This window comes from Boleophthalmus pectinirostris, unplaced genomic scaffold, assembly GCF_026225935.1.
Source record: "Boleophthalmus pectinirostris isolate CB_2022bp ecotype Guang Dong unplaced genomic scaffold, ASM2622593v1 HiC_scaffold_23, whole genome shotgun sequence".
NCBI classification, from domain to species: domain Eukaryota; kingdom Metazoa; phylum Chordata; class Actinopteri; order Gobiiformes; family Gobiidae; genus Boleophthalmus; species Boleophthalmus pectinirostris.
In genome coordinates this window covers 22,239,228-22,261,331 of record NW_026571207.1, presented here as the reverse complement: position 1 = coordinate 22,261,331, position 22,104 = coordinate 22,239,228, and the positions used below count along the sequence as shown (strand labels likewise).

The window sequence follows — 22,104 nt, the reverse complement described above, 5'->3', positions numbered from 1 at the left end:
AGCACCTGCCCTGTTTGAGCGTGTTCTCTGCCACAAATACTTTTACAGTGAGGTCACCTGAATCAGTGAAATGGTGTTGCACAACCAATCCTACATGACTGATGCAGACCTGCAAGAGTAACGTCACAATATTTACAAATCCAAATAATATTCTATGCCACTTGACATTATCTTAAAAATAAGTCACACTTAAAACTAGTACCAGCACTAAATATTATGCAATCCTTGTACTACATTAGTTGGCAAATTAAGAAGCAACTGCCCAATACCACCAACACAGAACAGAACACTTTAAGAGCAAAAGGCTTTATGGGGCATTTTATTAAAAATACTGTACATGAAACACAGTAGTTGCATGAGTGAGTCCCACAAAAAAGAAACATTTTTCTTTTCAGCTGATAAAATTAAGACAAACTTAACATCATTTACATTTCAGTGACGTGATCTGAAGGCATGTACAAGCTTAAGACTCCACAGATGAAAATGGGTCATTTTAAACCATTATAGCCTTGTGTATGTTCTAGTAAAGTCTTTTAGAATGTATCTGTAGAAACAGGTCACTGTCCAAGGAAAGATGCCATTGGATCATCTGGTCGGCAGCGTTTCATTCGGAAGGCCTCCATCTCCTCCTCTGTGGGCGCCTTCACCTCCAGCAGACTGTTGTACGGTCTCTTCCTCTCATCCAGCTGCATTATGGCCTCAACATGCTTCACTCGCTTGTCCTCTGCTTCAAGAGCCTAGAGAAAGTACAAGCAACAAGAAATAATGAGAAAACTGCTAGTCATTAACAGACACATATAATGCAACATCATCTTTAATGAGCTTTAACCTTGTTTTAATTGTGTTCCCTCAAGATTAACCAACTCAAAAGTTATATTTTTGATTGAGTTTATTATCAAGGCTTGAGCGCTCATAAAAGTCCTGTGTTCACCCAGTCCATGTCTCCACCCATACAACTCTGTACATAAAAAATATGTGGGGGAAAATCTACTGCTTGCTATGGTGAAATGCTGGTATGAAGAAGCAGTTCTGCAGTTTTGAACTGGTGGTCAGTGGACCTGTTTCCCTTATTAATCTATTTTGGATAAAAATTGCAATTTACAATGAATAAAATGCAAAACAACAATATGAAATAGGTCAAAGTCTTCCTTAAATTATTAGGGCCCTATCTTGTCCCAGATTTTAGCACTAGTGCAACTGTAGGGAGTGGAGATCTAAACAAGGACTGAGCAGACTGAGGACGTGTGGCACATTCAGTGAATTGTCAGAATCGTAAAAATAAATATCAAACTAGTCCACTGAAAAACCGAATGTAACATGCTCAAGCTTCTTTTATTTGGAAATACATTAGGATGATGAATGCTTAACATTCATAACATGTTCGTGTGCTGTGTGGGATGTTCGTTGCTGTCCAGAAGCCCTGCCGCAGCAGAGCACAGCCCCTCACGCGTTTCCTGCGTCGGCTTAGCACAGTTCTATAGTTTGGTTTGATCTGGATCTGTACAAAAGCTGCTCATTCACATGAGGCCGTTGACAGCGCTGTCCTAAAGTGTGTTTTCTTACTCTGTGTGCAGTCCTAATCCTGGGATGTCAGATTTCATCACATCCTCGGGTCCTTACCGTCATTAACTTCAAATTAAATTTCGTGACCAAATTATTCCCACTGTGCCGCTTTGGTTAGTTTATAAAGTTAGTCGCCAGTAGGTAGGCTACCACCAGAACCGTAGAAAACTGTGCATGGAGTCTTGGATCAGCCAGAGTCTAAATGAGTCTGTGCATTCCATTGACAGCTTGGGCCTGTGACAGCGCAACAGACACACGTCTCGTATGTGCTGCTCTCCTGGGTACAGCAGCTTAAGAGAGATACAGTGCACATGAGAACTCTCTGTACAGACACCTGCACATCCTGCTCTTTGGGCACATGGCACATATCAGTCACTTATGCAAAGCAAATGCAGGTCGCGCATCCTCCTCGTGTGTTAATGGTTTAATCCGTCTCTGTGCGCAAAGTGGTTAAATCAGAAACATGTATATGACAATAAACGTTTTCCATAATCTGCGAGCCATCCATCTGTGTGGGACCAAATGCAATGGACACCCGTGAGAGGAGAATGTGAGTGGTCAGCAGTAGCAGCAGTGGACACTCGTACCTCAGGTGAGAGACATGAGAGCGGACTACCAGGATAGGCGGGAGTGGGTGCGACCGGGGGACAGCAGAGGTCAGCGGGTCTGCTGTGGGATGGGAGGCAAACAAATGGAGGAATGTGGAGAAAACTAAAAAGGATGACGTGTGTGTTCGTGTGCAAGAGGGGTGCAAGTGCGCAGCGAGTGTTCAGAACACAAACCCAGCCACTTCTGTAAAGGCCCATCCAAAATTCCATATTCCTGCTGCCTCTACTGGTATGTTCTTGTATCATGGGACTCCGGAACTGTTTTATTGTACCCATTCATAATTTTTCCCTCACCCCTCTTTGGCGCCTGGTAATGAGGCAAAGCTTGCAAACGTTACCCACATTGGCAGTGCTTTTAAATGCCACAGTGGTCACAGATTGGTTGAGATGTCATCGTCATATATGTACTTGTACCATCCCACTCCAGCCTCCAGCAGTGAAGTAGTGAAGCAGTGAAGCCCGACCTTAACGCTAGCAGTAGTGCTAAGATCGGAGGCAAGATGGGGTGATTTTGATTATTAATACCTTCTTTAGTTTCTCCTTTTTCTTTTCTTCATCCTCAGAGTCACTGCTGTCAGAGGCATGCTTCTTGTTTTTCTTCTTCTTTTTCTTCTTTTTCTCCTTCTCCATTTTATCGCGATGCATCTGAATATTTCATTTGTATGTGTTAAAATAAAGTTCTTGATCTTTTCTGTTACCATTAAATGCAAGCATCACCTCAAGGAGAGACTTTGGCTGCTCCTCTTCCTGAGGCTCAGTTAGACCTTCTTCAAATGGGGTGCAATCTGAATTCTGTATGTAAAGAAAGAGAAAACACATTCACAAATAAAACAATTACATTAAAAAGAATATAAAAAAATAAATAAAAATAATTTATATGCACCACTGTAATTCCAGCATCTCCTGTGCAGTAGCTCTGTTTGACCATAGAGTGGCAACATTTGTATCCCCAGAAACCATCCTTCCAGTAAGAACCCCAAATGCACTGAGGGAAAAAAAAACAGAATTATTATAAACAAATATATTATACACATGTTATTCTTTTTAAAATGTTTTTTCCTTACAGTATGGTTGTTAATGAGCACATCCTCCTCATACTTGGAGCGAGCAACAGCCTTCTCTTGTCCCTTCAGCACAGCACCATGACGGGAATACTCCACATAATCTTCAGTTTGGGCCAAAAGTAGTTCCCTGGGTGGGGCATCCAAGTGCTCCTGGCCACCATACTGTTGGCAACAGATAGAAGACAAAGACATAAGTTAAATATTTTATTATTTTTCTATATTGCAATAAAGACGCAATGTTTTTTTTTCAGTGTACCTTGTCCAGGATGCTCTCCTTTTGCTGGTCTTTGAAAGCTTCCTTTTTAACTTTGAAAGATTTATGAAGCAGCTCCAGTTTTGTGGGATCTGCCTGAAGATGGACCTCTGAGCCTCGCTCATAGGCCTCCCACGCAAACACTGAATTAAAACACACAAAAGATGAATACATAATAATCAATCAGAGCTCACTGCATTGCCAAGAATTAGATTATCAAGCAAAAATAAAATATGTGTGTCTTCTGATATCAGCAACACCCACAGAAATTGTAACTTACTCTGTGTTTGAGCCATAGTTATTGTGTCGCCACTATAACGGGCAAAGTTGTCGCCTGCATATCCAACTCTATTAAGCAAATATTAATTACATTTAAGTTCTGGATTTTTTAGGATCCATAATATAAGAGATCAAATTCTATCTTACTCGTCTGGGTTCATGCCTGTGTTGGAGTAAGGATTTTCCCTCATAGATCGAGTCTTAGGATCATAGTAGGCAGAGTTTGGATCCAGATTTCTCAAGTACTAGAGAGACAAAAAAAAAAGCATTATAATATCTGTGTGATATAATTTTTTACCTCAGCAGTATTTCACTCAAGCACAATTCTTACTTTAGCTGTGTCTTCTCTGATACGCAGATTCCTGACAGTAATTCTGCGCTTTGAGTCAAAGTTTTGACCAGGCATATCAATGTCATCTGCATATTTGTCTTCATCCTCCCCTTCACTGTCATGTTCACGTTCCTAAAAGAAAAAAACATGTGTTTTGTTGCTCTTGAAGACAACAGATCTTTTATCTTTTATCAAGGCAACTTACATTTTGATCAAGTTTTCCTGATGCAAGCTCATCTTGGAGCTTATGGGCTTTAAGTGTTCTTTTGGCCTAGAATAAAAAAACAAACAAAAACATTACACTATAAATTAAGGCAAGAAAACTGAGAAAATTTAAGTGTGTAGCACAATCAGTAAAGATCTGACTTATACCAGATCAACTTTGGCATATTCTTCAACAATACGCTGGTGCTCTTCAGGATCATAGCCATTCCAGCGATCTCGTTTTCCATCGTAATCCAAGTCCAGATTTACTTGACCGTGTTCATCTGGAGCAATGTCTGTTCCTGTGAACTTTGCACCAACTTTTCTTGGACGCTATACAAAACAGAAGTTAACAGGCATCGGAAAACCAAGGAAAATTAATAATCATGTTTTGTCCTCTTACCTCCATACAGTCTTTTTTCTTGTGAGTCATTGCACCACAGTTTTCACATGCTCCTTTTCTGAATTTGGTGACAACATAATTCTAAAATCAACACAGAGCTGTGTTATAGAGGGTAGAATGACAGCCACACACTTTCAAACTTTGATGTTTAGTGCTTTAATCTATTTGCACACCTCTTGTACACCTCTCTTGTACCACTCTCCAATGGTAGAAAATTGTTGTTGTTTCTCAGCCTGCGGCCTCTGATGTTTCAGTGTTGGTCTTTTTGATGGATCAATGTACCATGGCACTGATGAAATGTACTGTGGGATGTGAGGGTTTATATCCCTAAAATGTAAATGGATATAATTTATATTCACATTATACGATATTTCGAACTGCATTGTTTCTTTGGGCTGTAGCTTACTTTCCCTCTTCATCCACTTCAGCAGGAGCGTTTCCTAGTTTTCTCTGCTCTTCGAGTTCCTTCTTCTTTCTCCAGTCTTCTCGGGTCATTTTCTTGGGCTCGTCCAAGCCCACGATGCCCTCAGAATTTGTATTAGTTTCTTCAGTCATGTTTGCCCCTTGATCCATCACAAACGTTGAGGTTAAAAACTTGGATAAAAGAAAATTGTTAAGAGTAGAATTAAACGCACCGCGTTTAACTATATGTTGATTCGCTTTACCAAGTGAAGCTTATTCCTTCAAAACCTATAGATTCAATATTTAACTACTTTTCAGGTGAAGGCAAAATACGTATTCAATAACTACCTTCTTCCAGCGTAGAGAAGAAATAACAGTTTAAAACGTAAAATCTTGGGTTGTTTTTAACATCCAGTGCGTCATATTGTTTAAGTCGCCATTTTACTTTCGTAGCAGAACGTCACGTCCGGTTCATCTTCTGTCGTATATATCCAAGTGCGCCCTCTATAGTCGGGGAGCCAAAGTCTCAAAAATGGGTTGAACCCGACATTGCCTGCCATACTTTTTATTTGTGTTTTTTTTTTTTTTTTTTTGTTAACTGTGACCCTGAGGACCAATAATTGGAGGGTCTGCTCTTCCAGAAATATCGCGAAAAAAAATTGTGGACATTTTAGTGTAGGTAACCTTCATTTTGTGATAGAAAATTTTGAAAAATGAAAAATTTCCTCAAATCCTCAGTGGATTGGGTAAGCTGTCTACAAATACATTCCAGATGCAAAGAACACATGTGGTGACAACATTCAGTGAAAAAAATATTCATTAAACACATTTCTACATGATTTTGGCTCAATTTAATGCCAAAAGATAAGGTATTTTTTCACTTTTTTCCAATATTTTCATCTTTACCTCATTGGCAATCAACTATTCCCCCAAGTTTTGACATCAGCCAATATGCCATTCTTTTCTTCAAACAGTATAGTCATTCCACAGAAAAAAAAATATAAAAATCCAACCAAAATCAATGGATCTGTGATGATTTCTTTACCATCAACCAGAACCTCAATAGAATGTTAGGCTACTTTCAACATTCCATAAGGCACACTGGATATTTAGCATGGTTGTTAATGTCCACATTATTAAACATCATGGCCTAGGCATCTTTTAAATAAAAAATAATAATAATAATAATAATAATAATAATAATAATAATAATAATAATAATAATAAATACAGCCGCAAGCGGCAATGACCGGCCCTCGTTCGAGCCTATGCCACGCCCATGCCACGCCGCACCCCGGCCACGTTGAGGTCTGCACATGCCCCACGAATGCACCTTACTCATTGATCTAACTTCTAAATTAACACTAACCCCTAAACCTATGACTGAAGTCATAGTGTTTGGTCCACAGAAACAAAGAGACAGTGTCAGCAGTCACCTCCAGTCTCTCTCTCTAAAACCTTCAAATCAGGCAAGAAATCTAGGGGTAATAATGGACTCAGACTTGAACTTTAACAGCCAATCAAATCAATAACATCTGCAGCCTTTTACCATCTAAAAAACATAGCAAAAATCAAAGGTTTACTGTCTAAAGCAGACTTGGAGAAACTTATCCATGTGTTTGTCTCCAGTAGATTAGACTACTGTAATGGTCTCCTCACTGGTCTCTCCAAACGAGCTGTGAGACAGCTGCAGAACATCCAGAACACTGCAACTCGGGTCCTTACTCGAACTAGGAAGTACAAGCACATAAGTCCTGTGCTCAGGTCTCTGCACTGGCTTCCTGTGGCTCAGAGAATAGACTTTAAAGCAGCTCTGCTTGTGTACAAGTCTCTCCATGGTCGAGCACCAAAGTCCATCTGTGACATGTTAGTGTCATATGAACCATCTCGCACTCTGAGGAGCTCAGGGACCGGCCTCCTGCTGGTGCCCAGAGTCAGAACTAAACAAGGGGAGTCAGCGTTTCAGGTTCATGCAGCTAAAACCTGGAACAGTCTGAACATGTGAGACAGGCTCTTCTGTGACGCGGTTTAAATCCAGGCTCAAAACATTTCTGTTTGACTGTGCATATAACTGAAAGGTTTTCATTCCGCACTCTTCTCTCCAATTTATGTCTCTCTTTTTTAAGTTTAATATTCATGATTATTTATGATTTGATTTGTTTTTATTATGATTTTAATGTATTTCTTATTCTGTAAAGCACTTTGAATTACTGTGTACCAATTGTGCTATACAAATAAACTTGCCTTGCCTTGCCTAAACCTATGTGAACTTCTAACCATAGCCCTAACCCTAGCCTAACCTTACCCCTAACCTAACCCTAACCCCTGATCTTAACCGAACCCTACTATTTTTCTCAATTTCTGTATGTGTTGATTTTTATTTTTTTTTTAATCCAAGATGGTGGACTTCCGGTTTGGGAGAGAGCGTGGTCACAATATACTCTATTGTTCCTATTCCCATGATACATCTGTGTACTAAATTTGGTTTGAGTACATCAAAGTTTTTGTTGGGACGTCCCTTTGGTGAAGACAGATTTTTGGCCAGTTGCCATGGCAACACGATGGGAGATGGAGTGTGGGCGTCATTGACTTTTTTCTTTAAAACCAGGCCACGAATGTGTGTACCAAATTTTACATGCCTACGACAAAGTAATATTTTATTGTTCCATACAACCTCCCTAGGGGGCGCTATTGCGTCCAGTTTAGATTTTCTTATATATCTGTTCAGGGTCGGAGTGTCCACCAACAATTAAAGTTTGAGTGAACTTGGCCAAAGTTTGTGCGAATTATCACGCATCGAAGTTTGATGGCGAGCTGCAAAAACGAACCCGAAATTTGCACAGTTGCCACAGCAACACTGTTTTAAAAAGCTTTAAACAACTTTTAATGTCTCACTCGTCTAGATGATACAGAATGATTCTAGTGAGTCTGGGTCAAATGCCTTAGGACGAGTTCATTCAAATATCAGGACAAGAAAATGCGCCTTTGGCGCCGAGTCGCACGATCAGTCCGATATGGCCGACTTCCTGTTAATATAATTTTTTTGTCCCTATTCCCATGGTGCATCTGTGTACCAAATTTGGTTTGGCTACGCCAAAGTTTTTGTTGGGCGTCCTATAGATGCATCAAGAATCTCAGACTTCCGGTCATTGTGCAATCCATACTGGGAAGGATTTTCCAAAAAAGTGAGCATCAAATCTCCATGTTTGTTTTCCCAGTGGGATGTGTCTATTGTCAAAGTGGATCTTTTCAAGTCTTTTGAACCATATCACTTTTATTTCTGGTTCTGATATTGTCATATTTTAGTTTTGTGATTCAGTATCGTTAATTGTGTGGTTGTTGGATCCTAACAGCGGAAAACGACTCGAGAAATTTGTTTGCGAACTCCATAAATGCAAAAGTGAATCAGATGTGTGTGACTCAAACCTCTGTTCAAACTGTTTCTCTTCCCTGTTGATGGTAAAGAAATCATCACAGATCCATTGATTTTGGTTGGATTTTTATATTTTATTCTGTGGAATGACTATACTGTTTGAAGAAAAGAATGGCATATTGGCCGATGTCAAAACTTGGGGGAATAGTTGATTGCCAATGAGGTAAAGATGAAAATATTGGAAAAAAGTGGAAAAAATGCCTTATTTTTTGGCATTAAATTGAGCCAAAATCATGTAGAAATGTGTTTTATGAATATTTTTTTCACTGAATGTTGTCACCACATGTGTTCTTTGCATCTGGAATGTATTTGTAGACAGCTTACCCAATCCGCTGAGGATTTGAGGAAATTTTTCATTTTTCAAAATTTTCTATCACAAAATGAAGGTTACCTACGAAAGAGCATTGTGTAGTTACCTACACTAAAATGGCTACAATTTTTTTTCCGCGATATTTCCGGAAGAGCAGACCCTCCAATTATTGGTCCTCAGGGTCACAGTTAACAAAAAAAACACAAATAAAAAGTATGGCAGGCGATGTCAGGTTCAACCCATTTTCTAGAGCTTTTGAGACTTTGGCTCCCTGACTACTAATGCAGAATATGTCTTCAACTAGCTTTTTGAGTACTCTGAATTGACATTTCCGCTAGTTTTTCTGTCTGTTTCAACATTTTTAAGTGTTTCTCCAACCTCCAGCATTTTTGCATGGCTTATTTGGTATAGCTGTATATATCAAACCATTAATAAAAATAACATTATGAGGAGAACAAAAACATGAGACACAAAGACACGAGAGTTCGATCTGAACAAACTTTTAAACTTTTTATACTCAATTTAAAAAGCTAAAAAATGTAAACAATATTGTGAGAAAGAGCAGTAAACATAACAGCACAAAACACAAATAAACACGTTTACACAAGTACAAAGAGACGATTAGCACCAGAATACAACCCCAGTGTGAGTCCTGCAGCATTGGGTTGAGAAGGCAGTGAGATTGTGAAGTCAAGATGAGGAGCACCCAAATATGAAGTTCTTTTTATTATACAACATTGCTCTGTCAGAGATGGAACAAGAAATTACTCATGCTCCAATACAGTCAATCTTTGAGGTAATTTGAATGTTTTTAATTTTTTTTTTTTTTTTGTAATTGAGAATAATTTATGGAAAATCTATTAGGCTAACTGTTGACTCTAAACCTTTAGAATTACAATTATAGAGTCAGCTGCATTAAACATTGCCAGATTTAACAGTATGCTTATCAGTTTTAGTGTTATATCTGATTCTCTGTCTTGTCTCTGGGCTGTCCCCAATAATTATTTATTATTTAGTTTTTTTGTTTTTTAAGAATAGTGCATTGTTTCACAATTTGTAACAGTACACATTTGCCATTTCCACCAGTCCTTACTCTCTACACCTGTCAACTATCAGCTTCTTCGTTTGACTCCCAGACCTCCATCTCTTCATCCTCCTCAACATTAACATCATCATCATCATCATCATCATGATCATTATCTTCATCCTTTTCATCTTCCTCATCCTCAATAGCCCAAGTGTGGAACGCTCCTTCACTCTGTTCCAAGTCACTTCCAAATACTGGCTCATCCCCTTCTTCCACTACAATCTCCATCTCCTCCTCCTCTGAGTCATCTTCATCTTCATCATCATCATCTTCATCATCATCATCATCATCATCCTCAATCTCCCCAACTTCAATACTACACACCTCTCCATCTTCCACCTCTCCGTCTTCTTTGTCTCTCGAGGAGGATGAGCTAGAAAATCCCTCAGTCCTGTCTGTGAGGTAGGTCCTACTGCTGGGAACAAAGCTGGAGGTAGCTGTTTTTGTGTTGATGTAAAGCCGCGGTGGAGGTTCGTGCTTTGCTTGGACAGATAAGATGGGGGTAGAGCATGTTGCTTTTTTCAAGTTTGGAACAGCTGAGGACTTGTGGGGTGCATTTATAGACCTGGGTTTCTGAGAGTTTGTGTTTGGGGAGTACTCGCGTATTTCCCCTGGCTCGAGTGGATCGGGCCCACAGGGGTCGTGTTCACTGCAGGACAGCTTCCCGTCCAGTTTGGAGATGAAGAGCATCCCTTCACAGTGCTGTTTACAGTATGAGGTGGGGCACATTTCACAGTATGAGGAGGCTTCTTTGCCACAGATGTCACACTGATGCCAAGGACATTCCCAGCGCCCTAAAACAAGATATAGTTTTAATGTATTTATATTGTTGTTAGATATTTTTAACTAGAGCAAATGGATGGAATTGATATAAGCTTAAACAGTGCACTATGTTTCTGGTGCAGGGTCTGCCACCTGCTTATCTTTGTGGAAATGATATTGCTTTCCCTTGAGTGTTCCACACCGTGGCATTAAACTTATTGATCTTACATTCTCAAATTTAAAAAGTATTTTATTGCTTAAAAATACCAAGGAAAAACTTGCATTCTTAATGTGAGCTGGGTCACCGTTTCACAGACTTGAAACTTTCATATACTATACATATGTACATACTAGTAAATAATATATATATTACATATATACAGTGTGCACTTGCCTGCAGGTCTCTTGGCCAGGTTGAGACAGTCTGCATGGTAGACTTTGGGACAGCCTGGTTTCTTACAGGACACGAGCTGCCCTCCATCGCCACAGCTGAAGCAGTCATCTTCTCTCTCTTTCTTCACTTCCTGCTTCTTCTTCTTCTTCTTCATGTACACCCTCTTTTTCCCTTCTTTTAGTTTGACTTTCTCAGCTGATGGCTGGTTCTATGCATGAATAATAACACAATATTAATATATTGTAAGTCATTCAAATAACTATTAAAAATGAAATTTCATTTACCTTCGGTCGAACGCCTAAGAAACCACTGCAGTTTGGTGCTCCACATTTACAGACAGTTTTTCCATTGCCAAGACATTCCAAGTTGTAGTTAAAAGTCAATTCCACACCTGTAATACACACAGCACACTGTTTTCATGAATAAACTGAATCAGTTCAGTTTTCTTGCACAAGTAGTACGTTTACATGCACTGGGCCCCACCAGCCACTAGGGGGAGCACCCAAAATTGGATGCCAATAATTTATATTGATAGCCATTCTTTATACTGATTAATTACACATGCATAACAAAGCTTGTGAAATTAAACTATACTTAAATCAGAAATTCCCAAAATGTCTTGTCCCAATTCTGTCCTTACTACAGAGAACCTATATTCGAATACTTGATTCCAAATTTCTTTTAAATGTGAAATCATTCCCAGTCCCTGAATTCCTTTTTGAGAAACATGGCTTTAAACAACTATCACTCTGCTTTACTGAAGAGAGATATTACATATGAAATGCATATTTTCCACATAATAACCTACATAAGCATTACTACCTGGCTCGTCTCACAGTTGCTAAAGAAATTGACTGTGGAATACAAATCTCTCCGTTTTATGAAATAAGCTCAAACACACAACTTGTATTGAGCCTCCACAAAAGTAGAAACATCCCCTGTATTGAAACAATGATTCTGTGCAATAAACATAAAGCCGTACCTTTTGGAACATCTTGAAGTGCAAACAATCCGACCCTTGTGTCCCCATTCACAGTCCATTTCTGAGTCTCACAGTTTGGCTGACAGCTGTGGTTCATGAAACGAGCCTCATTTCCTTTAGGCCCTGCATCAATGATTCGATCCTGGCAACAAAAAGGTAATTTGCATCAGTTACTAGTATTTTCAGTTGCATACAGTCACATGCCATTCAGGAACATCAAAATTGCCTTGTCCAGTGTAAGCATGTAAAAATTGCAGATGTCATTCTCTTGGGCGTGCCTGATCCGCGCCCGGCACTCTTCTTCATCTATCATCTCTCCAACGTATTCACTCACAAAAGCGCCCTATCATAGAATAAAAAGATTGAACTACTACAGCTTAAAATATGATATAAACAAACGTCTTTTGCACATTTTAACATACCTTTTTAATGTCTGACACAGCACGCAAACCCCAGCCACGAGAAAGTGTCCTGAATATTTCCACTTGTGTGTATTCACGTTTAGTGAAAGCCTGATTTTGGCACTTTTCTCCTGCAGCACAGACCTGAGGGTGGCATTCATACAACAGCATCCGGTTGATACACTCCGAGTCTGGCCCGCACGGATTCTCATCTGAAGCTTTGCAATTACAGCGCGGTATTTCTGACAGATCTGCTGTGATGATTTGGACTTTACCAATTGGCTTGTTAACCTAAGCAATGAACATAAAACATAATATTATTGATTCACTAATGATATTGTTAATAATACAAAAATAAATAAATAATAAAAAAAAAAAAAAAAAAAAATATATATATATATATATATATATATATATATATATATATATATATATATATATATATATATACCTTTATTAGCTTATACGGTGGTGGTTTCTTGTCATTCTTTCTGTCCTCCTGTAGCTGTTTCATTTCTTTTTCAGTTTGAAGTTCTCTGAATCTTTCGGCTGCTTCTGTAAGGGCTGAAAACAGATGCATTTTTTTTTTCTATTCCCAACAGAAATACAAAATAACAGATCAATAGACTGAGAAACATACCAGATTTGTAAACAGCATCAGCCCCCTTGGCCATTTTCTCAATGTTATGAGTGTCCCCCTCCATGTAAGGGAAAACCCGTGCCTGATATGTCCACACATAGTCTCTTGAGCCAAAGAACTGCACTGGGAACTCTCCAACATCATGCTTCATTCTTACTATGTTGTTTGGAACGTCTTTTGTGACTTCAGCGGGCCACCATCTAAAAGTTATAAAATTAGGTTTCTGACTGGAGATTTGAGATCTCAGTGAATGTAAGAACAAGGAGCCCAATTGCTCTTACCTGTAGCGTCCCCATTTCACCCACAGTATGTCTTTTATTCTGGGTCTTTTTCCTGCTTTACAGTCATTGCAGAACCAGCTGCCTTGGGGCATTTCAATATTCAAACACTCTTGGTGAAAAGCAGCAGGACAGGATTCACAGCACAGAAGACTGCCTCCTACAGAACCACAGCCAATGCGCTCAAATTAGAGATACTTTTAAAAACTAATACTACATGTGAAATTATGTAACTAAACTGAAACCAACATATTTCTGAAAACTGACCTTCAGAGCAGACAAAACACCAGCTCACGTTGATGTGTTCATGGTTCTTGTAGCCTTTTCGAGGAGTGAAATGGTTTGGACAGAGGAAGCTGTTGTTTGCCAACATTAAGCTGCCAGCAGCCATACAGTTGTCATTGGCGTGATAGGCCACAGGGCAACGAACGCATTTTAGTAATCGACCTGGAAGACAAAAAGTGCAATAAAAATATCACTATGCATAAGTACAAGCCTTATACTATAAAACACAGTATTAACAATGTTTTTAAAGTTCAGTTCAATTGATATAATATAGTCATTTCTTGACCTAATGAATTTGCTGTTTTAATTTCCAAGGTTTGTTTATGTAATAAAAATGTAAGGGTCCTATAATATACAAAATTTACTATTGAGTTTAAACTGTGTTATAATGCTGTGTTTAAAACATGTTATAAGGCTGTTCCCTCATCAAAAACATGCCTGGAGTTTTATTTTGTTTCATTTATATGTTTGAGTAACAATTTATTATTAGTCTGTGTACATCTTCAAATCTAAATATGCTCTGTTCCACCTTGTGATGTCATGAAGCTGAAGTTTTCAAGTTAACAGCCACATTTTGTTCAGTAGAGATTGGAAACTCCAGGGCTGAAATCAGCCAAATGATTCTAATGAAGGTCTGTGGAGTTCAAAAACACAGTGAACCACAACCCATACTTCCACATGACATTAGAAGGTTCTGTTTGAGAGAAGAACTAAATATGCAGGGTTTGTGTGTTACATGTTTGAATGAAACAAAACACAACCCTAGGTATGGTTTTGATGATTGAACAACATTATAACATAGATCAGAAAACAATGAGAATGCCTACCTTTAGAGTTGCAGAGGTTGAGGGGGTTGGTGATGTGGCAGGACAGACAGACATGAAGAGGGCAGCGGATGCCTTTGTTATTGGGCTGTGTTGCGGAGAAGGCCATTATACAGTCCGAGTGGTAGAACTTCCCACACAGCGGTATCATGCACCTTTTTACCCCATCACCGGACTTTTTACATGCAAAGCAAGTGTGGGCTCCTGATAGAGGTGAAAATTGCATTACTTAAAAAATTTCACATACTTTTTGTATTTTTCTTTTTGACATATATTACACTACTTACCAGTTTTGCATTCCCCACAAACAAATGTATCTTTGGGTGCAGCTGACAGCCCAATACATTGGAGATGAAAGCCTCCGTAACAGTGGGCATCACAATACAGCAGGTCTCCAGGCTTCTCACAAATCTGCAAAAGCATAAATTATTAAATACAGTTGTAACTAGTAAATGAACAAGTAATGATCTAATAGCAAAATACCTGCTTACCTGACACACATTTTCTTTTAAAGCTGCACCTCCTACTTTTCCTTTTCCATCTACCTGAGAGGACGGACTGTCGTTCAACACCTGTCAAAATTCATTCATTTTCAACATGAACACTCACTAAACAGTAATATCTGTCCAGCATAGTCAGAGTACAAGGCAAACCTCATCTTTGGGGTTTGAATCAGAGGTAATAGTTATTCTTTCTTCAGTGCTGGCTGTCTCTGTCTCTGACTTCAGTTTCAGAGGTTTTGATCTGGGGCTGGAGGGACGGTCCTGTACAGTGCTCTTCTCCTCAGTCTTTGATTTTTGGGGTGTTTTAGGCAAAGACGCTTCCCTTTTCACAGTCCTAACCTACAGACAAAATAGGATATGTTTTATGTATATACAATTATACAAGGCATCATATTTCATTATAAAATAAATATCGTTATAGATATAGGTATTTATTTTACATGCGCTATATAAATAATAAATAACTAGAAAAGCACTCAGAGAGCGCAGACCTCCGCCAAGGATTACCCCCATTTTTTATATAAATTGCGATAAAATCAGTCTTCTGGATCAGATCCGGATCAGCCTTTGGAATATGAAAGAGGATCCCATTGTCCATCCCTGAGTCAAATTTCATGGGGTTTGGTCAATAATTAACCGAGATATTGAGAAACAAAATTTTTGGCCCCATTTACCACAATGTTAACTAAAATTTCAAAGTGATCCAGAATCCAGGATTTCTTCTGGATCACCCCCAAAATGAAGTCAGTTCTTCCTTTTCACATTTCCAACAAATCCTGAAAATTTCATCAAAATCGGTCCATAACATTTTGAGTTATGTTGCTAAACAAACAAACAAACAAACAGACAAACGCCGGCAAAAACATAACCTCCTTGGCAGAGGTAATAATAGGATAAACACACTACGTTTACAAGAAGCACCCTTTGGTTACACCTTTGACATACTAATTATCTCTATGATTTTGTCTTTTTCAACTGTGAGGTGACATTGATACATTTTTGTCAGTTTCTTAAGAAAAGAACCTAAGATCATATCTTATGCATCACTAATTTTAAAATAGTCTGAAGCCTGAACATACCAGTCTTTTTGCTGAAGCAAGAGACACTTCTTCTATGGTACATTCAAGCACCTGGTGTGAAACTTTCCTCGGCCTCTTTCTCTGTAGCAGTGCAGACCCTGTGTCAAAACATAAATTGAAAGCTTAGAAAAAAATTATCTCTGCTCTATAGCATTAAAGGTACGCTATGCAACATTTTAGGTGGAGGTCCATCACCTGCTTGTTTCTATAGACACGTCATTGCTCTGCCTGGAATGCTCCACAGTATGACATTTAACAGTTTTACCTTACATTTATTAAATTACAGGTGGTTTTACGGCTCCAAAATACCTAGAAAAACGCATTCTGACTGTGAGTGGGATTGCCTCTCCACAGACCTGTAACTTGGTCTGGTTTGGTTTCCATGAAGATAGAAAGGTTCAATGCCATACAGTGAAACACTCAAGACAAAGCAATAACAAATCTCATTGAGAAAAGCATTTCATGGACCCTCTACAAGAAAAGTTACACAATGTACCTTTAATATATTCGTCATTACCAGATTCAGGAGGTAGATCGTTTTCAGCTGCCATCTTTGTATCAACAGAGGGTTGTGTTTTAACTGAGAGCCCACACTTTTTTGTGTAGGGAGGTTCTTCCTGAAGTTGTTTTTATCTCGCACAGGAGCAGAAGGCATGGAGATTTTTGAGTTCTAAAACAGAGATTTATATATTTTAATATTGTTTTAAATCTATACTTATTAGGACTGGGAAAAGACTTGGAGCCACAAGATCTTGCAAGATAAAGTTCCCACTGGATTGTGCACACATATGGAAAATGATTGAGACTATCTATAATGACAGAAAAATATTAAATTGAATATGTCAAAAGTTATAAGGACAAGATTAGGAACTGAATCACAAATTACATATCACAAATTCAAATTCATCAACTCATTCTTATTGACCCAGTCTCTTCTATTGTTTCATCTTTAATACTTTTACCTATTTATCATAGTGTCAAACTGACTGGGTTACCTCTAATAATTTCCTTCTTGATTTCTTTTTTGATTCATTCATTTGTTTGCACTCTTCAGGAGATACCATTAGCCTTTTCGTGGGTTTTCTCTGGTGCTTGTTTGATGGTCCTGGAAAAACATAAAAAATCTATTAAATGCTTCTTCATTTAGTCAATTCAGTTTATCTGTTTTTCAGTTTACCAGATAGTCTTGTGTCCAAGCATTTTGTGTCTATCAGGGCACTATTTTCTACATCCAAATCGGTACATGACCCATTTACTTTAGGCTGTCCTGTGACCTCTTCGTGACTATTGCCCTTTGACCTTTCCTCTTCTGGCACTGATGTTTTGCACTGAATACCTGATGTCTCTTCTCTAAATTGTGATGGACTCTTGTTCAACCGTATCCCATACGCCAAGTTTGTAAGATGCGAGGACAGACGAGGTATGCTGACTTTCAGCTTAGCAGGCAGCCTTTGTTTTCTGCGCTGTTTTTCTGTAACTTCTGAATGAATGGGAACATCTTCACTCATACCTGCATCAGTTTTCACAATACAGTTATTCTTATTTGATGAAGACTGGTCATTTTCTGTTTTGATTCCAGTAGTAAATGCATTTTGTGTGGAAATTTCGCAGGGACTTTTCACTGGAGTTGTGGGTATTGTCATGGGTTCTTCTTTGATGAGAACTGGAGATGTTGGGAGATATAGTGGCTTCCCCTCCTTTTCCCTGGTGTCATGCATGTCTTTAAGAAGCATTAGGAAAGTACTGAACTGGTAATTGGGTTCTGGTCGAAACGCGCTCTCATCTGAATCCTTTTCTTCTTCCTTTGTAATGGATTTAAACTTAAGCTCCTTGACATTTTGAAATGCCTCCATTGGTGACTGTGGTGGAGATGCGGATATATCTGAGGAAATGTTTTCGGCCTTAACTTCGACATTGGCAATCGATTCATTAGTGCAATCGTAAGTCTTTGATTCTTTGCATAAACCATTGTGAACATTTTTCTTGTCTGGCTTTCTTGCCCTCCTTTTTACGGGGTTAGTAGTATTGGAATAGGATATGTTAACAGGAGAAGTTTCACTGGTGATTGAAGCATCAGTAGTTGATTCATTTGCGTGATGTTCAGTGTGGACTTCTGCTGAGGTGAATTTGGTTGTCAGTGAACCAAGATCTGTGTCTCCTTCTGCCTTCAATGCCTTTGTCATTAAACGGCTACTAGCTGGAAAACTGCGCAGATGTTTTGATGTAGAGGTTACATCCAAACTGCCAGGTGTCTGTTCAGCGTGTGCCATTAGCAAAGAACTTGAAATATTTGAGGAGTCAATAGAATTTTTGGAGTTTTTCTCTGTATTTTTTGCTGGGGCATTCTGATTAACCAAAGAGAGTTCTTCCTCGTGCTCTTGGGACAGCGCTGTACGTTTTGGACGGTGCAGAATTGGGACAGAATCCAGGTCAGCGTATGGGGAGTCCTCATCTTTCAGTGCACAAGCTGTTAAAAATTGCTGGTCCTTCAACCCACCAACAATATGCCCAAAAATATCTGACAGGCATTTCTTTTTCCTTTTAACAACATTGGTTTTTATTCCATTTTGTAAAGGATACTTATTGTGATGCCTTTTATTTTCTCTATATTCAGCAAGGCCAGGTGAGAGTGTATGGTCATGGGATAAGCGCTGCTCAACTGATTGTAGTTCAGGACTGGGAGAGGAGGTTTCACCATTTGGAGATGTTGGTCGGACACTTTCAATGTGTTGTTTTCCACCATGAAACAGTTCCTCAGCTTTAGACACACTGGTTTCCCAAGCACTTTGATAGATTTTGGGTATCTGCAATGGCCAAATAAAACACAGTAAGATTCAGTAGTTTCTTTAAATTATAAGACTGTGTTAAATCTACCTTATACTTGTAGTCTTTCTCTTTTTGCTTTCCTCTTCTTTTGACAACCAGATTGTCTTCAACTGATGACCACTTTCAAAAGGAATAACAACAGTCTCCGGGATCCACGCACATTCTACAACTTCTCCAATTGTCTGTAGATAGTACATTCTACAAGGACGAGGACTGGGAACTGTTAACAGTTAAGAAACACGTATTTGTAAATATGTATGTTTTAATAGTTCACAAATACAGCAAACAGAATCTGCATATCTCTTAGTTTTTAAAGAGTAGACATACCCTTCATCTTGGTGTGGACTCTCTGGATGGGATGACAGATTATTTGGCTGGGCCACCAGGGCCTTTTATTGAACTTTGCCCACACGACATCTCCCTCCAATAACTTGCTTGAAGGAAATAACTCTTTTTGGAGGCTGTTGGGCTGATCAAAGGATAAAAAAACAATTAAATATAATTTCTATTACATGCTACTATTAAGATTGATAATTAAAATTTCTGTCAAAATAAAACAAACAATAAAATTCAATGTTTGATTACATTTGAATTTGTTCTTGATAAAGACGCCTGGCTATCCAGTGGCGGAGAGCTTTCTTCTCCTGTGGCAGACTCTTTCCCCACACTCCATTCATCTCTGATGATGATTTCAGGCAATGCACTGGGGCTTAATGTGGGGTTCAGTTCAGATATAGTTTTGGACATGAGGTTAAAAATAGGTTTGAATGTTCGTTTATCAGCACCAGAGTTGCATGCGTTCCTTGAGTCACTAACAGGACGCTCCTCAGACAACTTTGGAGAAAACCTGAAAGGTATGAAGTCCTCATTACTGCTGTGTTCTCCCAACTCATCTTCCTTAAAGTCACTGCTGTCAAAGAGTGTAGACTCAAAATGTAGGAATCCACTGGAGATGGGAGAGCAACGCTCCAAGCTGTGGGGACTGTCTGAAAAAACATTTCTCTGTACATCCTGTAGGCTCTCAAAGGATTCGAGGTCCTGGATGTCTGGAGATGGAGGCAGCTGTACAGAGGGTGCCTCAAACTCATCGCCGTCACTGATGGGGCTGGCACAGTGCAGTTTGTTTTTGTGTTGCAGGTCTGTCCTGGTGACCACAGGGTTCAGATCTGGCAGCCTCAGAGGACTGTAGCAGTGGGAACTGCTGAACTGATTGTAGCCCAGTACAGATGGATGCTTGAGGCTTGAAGAGGGCAGTTGTCCTGTCTGTTGGTCAGACCCACGCTTCACAATGTTGTACTGGTTTCCATAGGAAGTGCTCATTAGCCCATTGTGGGGCCTCAACTCGGGCTGGCCAGGGCCAAAGACCGAGCCTGCCCTAAAAGCCGGTCTGTAAGACTGATTCATGTTGTCATGTTTCTGTCCTATAAAGAGAAGAAAAGGCACATTACATCATGAAATACTTAGTTACAGGTTTATTACTAACTGACCATAAAGGTAACCTATGGCCTGAGAGTGGATATGACGCAGTGATTATTTCCTGTTAATAAACTACAAGAAAAAAACCGGCGTAGCATTACTTGCGTCATACACAAATAAGCCGACATTGTATGGCTGGCCTTCCTACAATAGGCCAGTAGGCACAAAACACAACAGAGCCGGTGCGCCAGGCTTGGACTCATTTCAGTGAGAAAGTGTCAGAAATTGTCCCTCTTTGTCTTCTGATTGTGGGTCATGGCGATCACTGTCCACTAGAACACACCAGAGGAGTGCTGGGCTTTGGTGGAGGAGGTGACACTGGCCATCACACAAACACAGAGGCTTACACACATCGACATAGGAAGCTACACTTAACTCACAAAAGGTTCACCCAGCACCAACACGTGGAAACAGCGATAAACTTACCATTCTTACGCCGGCCACTATGAACTCAGCGCGGCTTTCTAATACTATAGCACAAAGCGAGTGTTTTTCTCGATTTGTGAAAGCCGATATGTACAATCCCAGTTGCAGCAGCAGCTCTAGTAGGCCAAGGCACAGCTCTCATTCTCTGCGGCCCTCTGAAAAACTGTCACCTTAAATAGCAAATAAGCAGTAGAAAATCCATTTTGCTGGCATATCAAACAGCGACAAAATTCAGTGTGTCATAACCGATCTTCTGACAGTCTAGCAGCTTATTTACTTCATTATTTTGGTTTCTATCGAGGTGCCCCCGGTTATGTTAAAACAAGCCCAGACTGACTGTGTTGGTGAGCAGCAACCAATCGGCACAGCTACCCAACCCCCCGTCTGCAGAGGGCCGTGACACTAACCCTCCTCTCACGCGCACAGGCACGCGCATGAGCACGCACGCAAACACACAGGACCGTTCATACAAGGACAGGCACGTCCAGGTGAAGTTTCTAATCACCATAATAATACACAATAATAGCCAATGGTCTGTAACACTGTAATAATACATGAATAAGTGCGTCGTTGTGACGTTCTTTTATCCCAGCCGTGGGAGTTTAGGCCATCAGTAAGACCGGAGAGATTACACAGAAAACGAGGAAACAAAGTGAGTGATAAACGCACGACCGCTTCGGACTCACTCCGTGCGCCATATTGATTCTTCCTAGCTCTATTTTGACACGAGTGAAAAGGCACGCAGTGCCAAATGGAGCCCAGCTCTGTGGCAGGCCAGCAGATTTTTATCACTATCGATGTTTCAACCGATAGGCCTCTTGTAAGCTGCACCCTGGCTTAAGCTAGGATGTTCAGTATTTGGCGTGACCCAAAGAGGACAATAGCTCACTGACAAGGACCGCAGAAGTATTTAAAAACAACAGACGTATCGCTTTAGAACAAAATGAGCAGTTACTGTTTAATGACGCTTCCAAGGCATAGGCCTATCTGGTTTAGGGTTCGATTAGACCCGTGGATTTAAGAGATAAAACACCAACATATTCTCCACTAGTAAGCATCATTTGATACCAAAATATAATTTGTCACACGAGAGAAATCCAGGAAAACGACACATCGCAAACATCTATTGATATGTGGAAGAAACTCCGCCTTAACTATAGTTAGCACGTGTGTTACTACAGGCCTTATTGACAAAGTGCTCAACCCCTCTAGTGGCCATAGAAAGGCCTGGATTTTCCCTAACAGTTCTTTTAGCATAGGCCTACTTCAGTCCTTTTTGTATGTCTCCCTA

The 22,104-nt window shown here is 39.6% G+C and overlaps 2 protein-coding genes across 6 annotated transcripts; both read right to left on the bottom strand.

Moving 5' to 3' along the window:
• Positions 1-303: 303 nt before the first annotated feature.
• slu7 (SLU7 homolog, splicing factor) lies at positions 304-5,583 on the bottom strand. Of its 5 annotated transcripts, none has more exons than XM_055159509.1 (15): positions 5,456-5,583; positions 5,112-5,299; positions 4,879-5,032; positions 4,706-4,786; positions 4,471-4,635; positions 4,304-4,369; positions 4,099-4,230; positions 3,915-4,012; positions 3,769-3,836; positions 3,492-3,631; positions 3,236-3,397; positions 3,055-3,156; positions 2,889-2,963; positions 2,697-2,816; positions 304-737 (listed from the first exon to the last, which is right to left on the bottom strand). In XM_055159509.1, exons 2-15 carry the CDS (start codon positions 5,276-5,278, stop codon positions 558-560), a joined length of 1,710 nt encoding a protein of 569 aa, XP_055015484.1. In that variant the 5' UTR covers positions 5,279-5,299; positions 5,456-5,583; the 3' UTR covers positions 304-557. The 5 variants fall into 5 exon arrangements, with proteins under 5 accessions (XP_055015484.1, XP_055015486.1, XP_055015487.1 ...); XM_055159511.1 differs by having other exon boundaries at positions 5,112-5,268; XM_055159512.1 differs by having other exon boundaries at positions 5,112-5,268; positions 5,341-5,569.
• A 3,751-nt stretch (positions 5,584-9,334) lies between these two features.
• Positions 9,335-21,912, bottom strand: LOC110157647 (histone-lysine N-methyltransferase, H3 lysine-36 specific-like). The gene is given in 24 exon segments (XM_055159033.1): positions 9,335-10,731; positions 11,094-11,301; positions 11,378-11,484; positions 12,076-12,217; positions 12,302-12,418; positions 12,498-12,767; positions 12,928-13,040; positions 13,117-13,316; positions 13,398-13,554; positions 13,662-13,841; positions 14,507-14,707; positions 14,791-14,914; positions 14,995-15,075; positions 15,157-15,345; positions 16,086-16,183; positions 16,281-16,290; positions 16,603-16,755; positions 17,081-17,190; positions 17,263-18,889; positions 18,960-19,009; positions 19,012-19,131; positions 19,239-19,380; positions 19,497-20,332; positions 20,814-21,912. Coding segments are annotated over 23 exon segments (5,994 nt in total). The 5' UTR covers positions 20,316-20,332; positions 20,814-21,912; the 3' UTR covers positions 9,335-9,955.
• Between the last annotated feature and the right edge of the window lie 192 nt (positions 21,913-22,104).

Excerpts from the sequence above, each read along its gene's own strand:
- slu7 (XM_055159509.1), bottom strand. The coding sequence starts at position 5,278 with ATGGATCAAGGGGCAAACATGACTGAAGAAACTAATACAAATTCTGAG. Across the intron at positions 4,231-4,303 it reads CAGGAAAACTTGATCAAAAT|GAACGTGAACATGACAGTGA; the intron begins GTAAGTTGCCTT and ends TTTTTCTTTTAG. Across the intron at positions 738-2,696 it reads AAAAGGAGAAACTAAAGAAG|GCTCTTGAAGCAGAGGACAA; the intron begins GTATTAATAATC and ends TACTTTCTCTAG.